Raw genomic sequence first — 7111 nt, 5'->3', positions numbered from 1 at the left:
ATTTTACTTTTATTTCTTTGTATTACAATTAGGTCATTTTTTTTAAAGATTTTTTTTTTTTAATTTATTTGACAGAGATCACAAGTAGGCAGAGAGAGAGGAGGAAGCAGGCTCCCCGCTGAGCAGAGAGCCTGATGTGGGGCTCAATCTCAGGACCCTGGGATCATGACCTGAGCTGAAGGCAGAGGCTTTACCTCACTGAGCCACCCAGGCGCCCCACAATTAGTTTTTTTAGAGAGAGAGATCACTAGTAGGCAGAAATGCAGGCAGAGAAGGGGTTGGGGGAAGCAGGCCCCCACTGAGCAGAGAACCCCATGCTTTGCTGGACAACCCCCTCCCAGACCATGACCTGAGCCAAAGGCAGAGTCTTAGCCCCTGAGCTACCCAGGCACTCCACAATTAGGTTGTTTTGGAGCAAAAACATTACATGAATGGGTTTGACTTATACTATGGATGAGTTTAATTTCAGAATAGTATAGTGTCATTATCAAATATTTGCTATAAAAAAATTTATCTAGTTTAGCTGAGGTGAAAAAGTAGTAAAGCAACATAATCCAATCACCCCTGAACGTTCAAATTTTGAAAAGGAAAAAACAAAAGGTCTTTTATGTGGTAAACGATAATGGAGCCATTTGAATCCTAACAGTAGGTGACCGTACAAAAGAGGTTAAAACAGCTTATGATAGGGCGCCTGGGTGGCTCAGTGGGTTAAGCCGCCTTCGGCTCAGGTCATGATCTCAGGGTCCTGGGATCGAGTCCCGCATTGGGCTCTCTGCTCAGCAGGGAGCCTGCTTCCTCCTCTCTCTCTGCCTGCCTCTCTGCCTACTTGTGATCTCTCTCTGTCAAATAAATAAATAAAATTAAAAAAAAAATAAAAACACAGCTTATGATACTCCTTCGCTAGGAGACAAGGAAAAGCGATTTTTAGGATCACCTATACCGAGCTCGTACAGTAAAGAAGTAAGCAATGAATGGGTTTTGTTTTATGTTTTTTTCTTTTTGTTTTTCGCATTTCAAGGGCAAGGGCAATGGTACTGAATCTGGATTGAGGGCCCTATAGGAGGGGCAAAGGAAGCAATTCCGCCGATTCCCCCCAGGCAGAACCAGTCCTCATCTTTTGGACCCCAAGAGGGTCATTCACAATCTCCAAGACACTTGGGTTTGGGTAAACAGTGTACCACCACTGCACGCAAGATCTAGAGCCCTGAGGAAAACAAAAAGCCCCATCTGACATGAGTCACGGCAGGGTGGGGGTAAGGAGGGTAGGTATGGGAGGTCCCCAGAAAGGTGCTTTTTCATCAGCGTCATTGATGGTCTAATTGTTTCACTGTTGCCTCACTACGTGACGTAGAGGGAGTACCGGCCTGAAACTCACAGTTGCAGCTAGGAAACTGGAGGGGCCTCGGGTTCCTGGCTAAGACCCCCGCAGCCGAAGCTCAAGCCGGGCGGAGTCCGGGCGCCCGCACGTGCTGCCGATTCCCCTCCGTTTACCCCGACACATCCACCTTCTGCAGACTCCTTCTGCCCACATCCTGTTCTTTAGCTTGGACAGCCAACGGATTCTACTAAAGCCAACGCCGAACCATCTACAAAATGGCCCAAACTCCTCACACCTTGGGTCACGTGGCCCTCAACCTTCTCTACTGCAGGAGTTTTTTTTACTAATTACGACTTTGCGAAAGGCGGGTGGGGACTAGTTAGAACAGACATTTTACGAAACTTCCGATCCCAGTAACTGAAAGAAAAGGGGAAAGCGGTAGAAGGAGGGAAACTAGGAGGGTGGACGGTAGAGGGTGAGATGGTGAGATAAGAGATACGTAGGCGGTATGTTTAGTATCTTCCAAGTCGTGGAAAGAAGGAAAAAGCGAGTTTCCGCTTGCTTCCAGAAATTCCAAGACATAGGGGAAGGGAGGAAAAAATAAAGCTCTCGCGAAGTCTGAGAGTCTTTACGGGACAGTCGGAGTAGAAGATCCCGCGATGTTATGACTAAACGAACGTGATTTAGCCAGGCAGAAGTAACGGTAGGGATAAAAGGGTTGGTAGGGGGGTGGGGGGCTGAGGAGGAAGACGCAAGGCCTACGTACTGACGTAAAGTCGTGATTGGTATATTACGGCCGTGGCCAAGCCGTGCGCTCCAGAGAGCTTTTAGTTCTCCTCAGAGGGCGCGAGTGTTTTGAAACGGTACATTTGCGGGTGGGAAACTCCGAGTTTTCCTTCAGGCATGAGTCATGTGGCGGTGGAAAATGCGCTCGGGCTGGACCAGCAGGTAAGTGGAAATATGCGTCTCGAGGCTGTCTGCGTGGAACTTTTTCGTAGTTTAACCTGGCTTATGGCGCAGTAGTATCTAGTCCCCTTTATTTCCCTTATTTTGTTACGTATGACTTTTTACGGATGGGATTGTGGGCAGACGGAGAAAGAAACTAGGTAGAGGTGCGGTGGCAAACAAAATGAGGCGTTAACAGTCATGTCGGTAGTAGCTGATACTTGGGCGGAGGTATTGTATTCCGGCCACGCACAATGGCGGCTTTGGTGGCAGTTGGCGCTTTCTTAGATATGCGCATGTGCGAGCAAACAGAGGGAAGTCGCGTAAGGGGTTCATGTATTTATCTGAGGGGGTTGATTTTTCACTGGATGACATTGATTCTGGCTGAGAGGTGCCGTTGATATGTAAGGAAAGAGTACTTTCGTAGCCACGAACTGGGGCGGGGAGAGTTGAGGCCAACCGGAGGGAAGGAGGGGCTTTCAGGGTAATGGCGGCGGTCTCTTTTGTTAGGACTGGAGGGTAGCGCAGCGTTGCTCCACGCTAACAGAACAGACCTGGTTCTGACGACTGACTTAACAAAAGCCGACAAAACAGTTGTCTTACTTTGGGGGTTTCTGTCGCCAGACTGTCGCAGCCTACTGCTGCGGATGGTGAAGTCGTGTTTCCGGAGTGGAAAGTTTTGTGACGCAAAACAGCCGGAAAGGCATACTGGGAAAGGGAGGGAAGAATGGCAGCACCGGGCTTCCCTTGACCCGTGTTGGAAATAATGGAAGTTGGACACTGGCGGGTAACCAGTTGGAAGGTTAGAGATCTAGAATTGCCTTTTACTTAATTCAGAGCGTCAGTGAAAGGCCATTTAGTCCAGGACTGTGGATTTTTTTCTTTGTGGTACGATGTGTTTTACATACGCATAGATTAGTAGTTAGACTTTGGAGTGCATATCGGCAAAAATACTCGAAAAGTGGTTTGGTGGGGGAAGTAAAGTTGTTACTAATTTTGTCGCCCCTGAGTAAAGACATTGAAAAGGCTTTTCAACAGGAAAGACACTGGCTTTTACTTCGATGTGTTAGTGCGAAAAAGGAGTTGTGGTCTTCGGTAGATAACAGGTTCATTCTCCGTAGAAGGAGAAATTTTCGTTTTACTGCGGTATACCTCCCAAAAAACCAAAGTGAATCGTTCAGACTCTAAAGTGAACAGCTTGCTCGTGTAACTGAGGGAAATAAATTAGGGCATAAACCTTCCGCAAAAATATTTGACGAATTCCTGAGTACTGAATACTTAACTAAAAATCGGTTCTACATTTTAATAATTCATGTAATACATCTGAAAGATTTGATGGTTTATAAACTTCTTGGTGTTTTCCACTGACTATAATTATATTAACGCCTGTAGTCTGCTGAAGCTTGATAATGTAAAAGACCTCTAAAATTGAAAATTTGAAAGTAAAACAATAGGAAGTCTCATTTGTAACATTTCCTCGGTTGCTAGAATCCATTTAAAACTTTGGATAAACTGTTGTCTGGGTCATTAGAATTTAGTAGTAAGCAAATTATGGCTGGAAAAGTTGTGATAATTTATTTAATATCTTAGTGGTCCATAGTGGTGTATATAATTGATAATGTCTTGGACTTCATGCAAATGTTATTGTATAACTTTTTTATTTGTTGCTTTTGGGTTTTTTGTTTTTGTTTTTTCAAATATGCAGGGACCCACTTTGCTGTGTTTTTTTGTGCTTTTAAAATTTCAGTTTGAGGGGCGCCTGGGTGGCTCAGTGGGTTGAAGCCTCTGCCTTCGGCTCAGGTCATGATCCCAGGGTCCTGGGATCGAGCCCCACATTGGGTTCTCTGCTCAGCAGGGAGCCTGCTTCCCCCTCTCTCTCTGCCTGCCTCTCTGCCTACTTGTGATCTGTCTACCACATAAATAAAAAATCTTTAAAAAAAAATAAATAAAATTTCAGTTTAAAAGTTTTGGATTAATTATTAACAAACCCTGATAAAATAACCTTTTTTTTTTTAAGATTTTATTTATTTGATAGTAGGCAGTAGGCAGATCATAAGTAGGCAGAAAGGCAGTCAGAGAGAGAGGAAGGGAAGCAGGCTGCCCGTAGAGCAGGCAGCCGGATGCAGGGCTGGATCTCAGGACCCTGGCATCAAGATGGGAGCCGAAGGCAGAGACTTGAACCCACTGAGCCATTCAGGTGCCCCTAAATAACCTTTTTTTCTATTGTGTTGAACTGTGTCATTGAGGGGATAAGTAGTAATTGAGATTAAAGAAAGTCTTTTAAAAGCTTTAGATATTATTTTATTACTTAGTACCTTTATAAGGAACAAACTCTTTGAATTTGTCATCTTCCTAAAATGAAGTAAATAAATGCTGTCTTCTGTGTGGCCAGTATTAAATGGAGTGTAAGTTGGACAGTACTCAAAAGTGGTAGTTGATGGTGGTGGTATTGCTACCTTGTAATTTATCCAAAGTAAAAATAGTTGGCACAGTCTTTAGGGATAAAGACTAATGAATTTCTAAATTGTCCTAATATTCTCCAGGTAGAATTTTTACCAGGTAAAATTTTAATGTAAATAATAAATGAAAAACCATTGGTTGGGGGAGTATTAACAAATTAGTTTTGTGATTGAAGAGCATTTTGCTCTGGAAAATTGTTACAAAGAACCTGTTTGAGATTAATGTATTTGAAACATCTGTAACTGGTTATACTGTTGACATCTGTGTATTGCCTTATAGAGTGCCCCCCCATAGACTTAAAAGGCTTTTTTTTTTTTAAGATTTTATTTATTTATTTGACAGAGATCACAAGTAGAGAGGCAAGGAGGGGGGCAGGCTCCCCGCCGAGCAGGGAGGCTGATGCAAGGGCTCCAATCCCAGGACCCTGAGACCATGACCCTAATGGAAGGCAGAGGCTTAATTAAACCCACTGAGCAACCCAGGCACTTAAAACCATGTGAGGCAGACTGGGCAGTAATGCTACAGGGTAGGACAGGATTTTAGAACTGATTTGTCTTTTGCCAATTGATTTTTTTAATTTAATTGTGTTTCACCATGTGAGGTGTTAATATCTTTCTTCTAGTTTGCTGGTCTAGACCTGAACTCCTCTGATAATCAGAGTGGAGGAGGAAGTACAGCGAGCAGTAAGTAAAAAATATATGTATATGTTTGTTTTTTATAAGAATTAATATCAGAGCTGCTTATTCATTGTATTGAGTGATTTTAAAGTGAAAATTCTCTTCTTGCCAAATATGTATGTATAGATATTTTAGTATTTTAATATATATAATATTATATAATATTATATTATATATATAATAAGAGACTGGTTCTTTTTGAGAGGAAGCTGTGATCATTTGAAGGAAATGCAATCACATATTTACTTATTGCTTGTTTTTCAGATTTTACTTATTTATGAGAGAGAACTTGTGAGCATGGGGCAGATGGGAGGGACAGAGGGAGAAGCTGACTCCCTGCTAAGGGGGCCCCTCTCAGGGCTCCATCCCAGAACCCTGAGATCATCATTTGAGCCACCCAGCACCCATAGTCAACATTTTTAGATATGTCCACTATGGATTCTGCTTAAGCATGAAGGAGTTGGGGGTATTCATCCCTCTGCTGATCTGACCTGAACAGTGTTAACTTAATAAGGGAACCTGTAATTTACCTACTATTACAACTGTCTTAAGATGAACCTGACACTTCAGAATAGAACTAGGCTCTACTGCTTCTTGGGTTATAGTTAAAATTTAAAATGTCTACCATATTAAATTGAATAGATTGGTTTTTTTAAAAAGTGTTTTGTTTCATTTGGTGCTTGTTAGAGATTAATATTTGAATGGAACAATTGACCCTTTATTATTTAGTAGTTGATCTCTGCTTGGATCCCTGTTTCCAGAAAAACAGTGGGTATACTCTGAAGAGCTTTAAGTATGGTTAATCCATATTAAATCTTATTTGCTACTGTATGCATATTATAAAGGATATAATTTTTTTTAAAGACTTTATTTATCAGAGAGAGAGAGGGCGCACAGGCAGACAGAGGCAGAGGGAGAAGCAGGCTTCCTGCTGAGCAAGGAGCCTGATGCGGGGCTTGATCCCAAAGTCCCCAGGACGCTGAGATCATGACCTGAGCCGAAGGCAGCTGCTTAACCAACTGAGCCACCCAGGCGTCCTAATGATATAATTATTTTATTTACAAAGAATCTAATTATACTAATGGTTTTGGACACTTATTTTAATGTAAAAGAGATTTAGTTAAAATTTAGACACTAACACTTACTTCTTTCTACTTTGTGGATTAAATGCCTTTATTTGATTGTCATAGGTCAGCTGTTAATTTAGGAAATCTTAAAACACTTAACAAGAAAAAAATTCTTTCTTGGAATCCTTAGCTTTCATCTGTATGAAAACTCTACTACATGGTCTTTATATTGGCACAGTAGAAACAAAGCTAATTGAAATTGGTCAGTCGATTTAGTGCATATTCTTTTCTTTCTTAGTTGGCAGTTTTGTTATAGCAATAGTTGCATTTGTTAAGACTTGTAATTAATACATTTTGAAATAGCATAGTCCTTTTTTTTTTTTTTTTTTTTTAATGAACTCCATGCCCAGAGATGAGAAGTCACGTGTTCTACTGAGTAAACACACTAGGCACCACTGAAATGTGTTTGGATTGAGGGTTTTATTACAATCTATGTTCCCAGATTTGCCAACATTGTCTGCCCCTGCTTTTTCTTTCTCTGTTTTTTTTAGATGTGACATAAAAATGTGTATTATTTAAGCACTTGCCCATTTTTAGATTTTATTTTTATAACTGTAAAGTAATTTAACAGTTTAAACGTTTTT

General features: G+C 41.5%; 1 protein-coding gene across 1 annotated transcript in view; it reads left to right on the top strand.

The window, feature by feature from the left end:
* The first annotated feature begins 2049 nt into the window (after positions 1-2049).
* LOC132008043 (ATP-dependent RNA helicase DDX3X-like) overlaps positions 2050-7111 on the top strand; it is a 17699-nt gene continuing 12637 nt past the window's right edge. The window contains exons 1-2 of the mRNA XM_059386446.1: positions 2050-2266; positions 5346-5410. Of these exons, the coding sequence (XP_059242429.1) occupies positions 2222-2266; positions 5346-5410 (110 nt within the window). The 5' untranslated portion in view covers positions 2050-2221. The remainder of the gene's footprint in view (positions 2267-5345; positions 5411-7111) is intronic.

This window comes from Mustela nigripes, unplaced genomic scaffold (genome assembly GCF_022355385.1).
Source record: "Mustela nigripes isolate SB6536 unplaced genomic scaffold, MUSNIG.SB6536 HiC_scaffold_20, whole genome shotgun sequence".
Lineage (NCBI taxonomy): Eukaryota > Metazoa > Chordata > Mammalia > Carnivora > Mustelidae > Mustela > Mustela nigripes.
The sequence above is the reverse complement of the archived record's forward strand: the minus strand, read 5'-3'. Positions and strand labels throughout refer to the sequence as shown.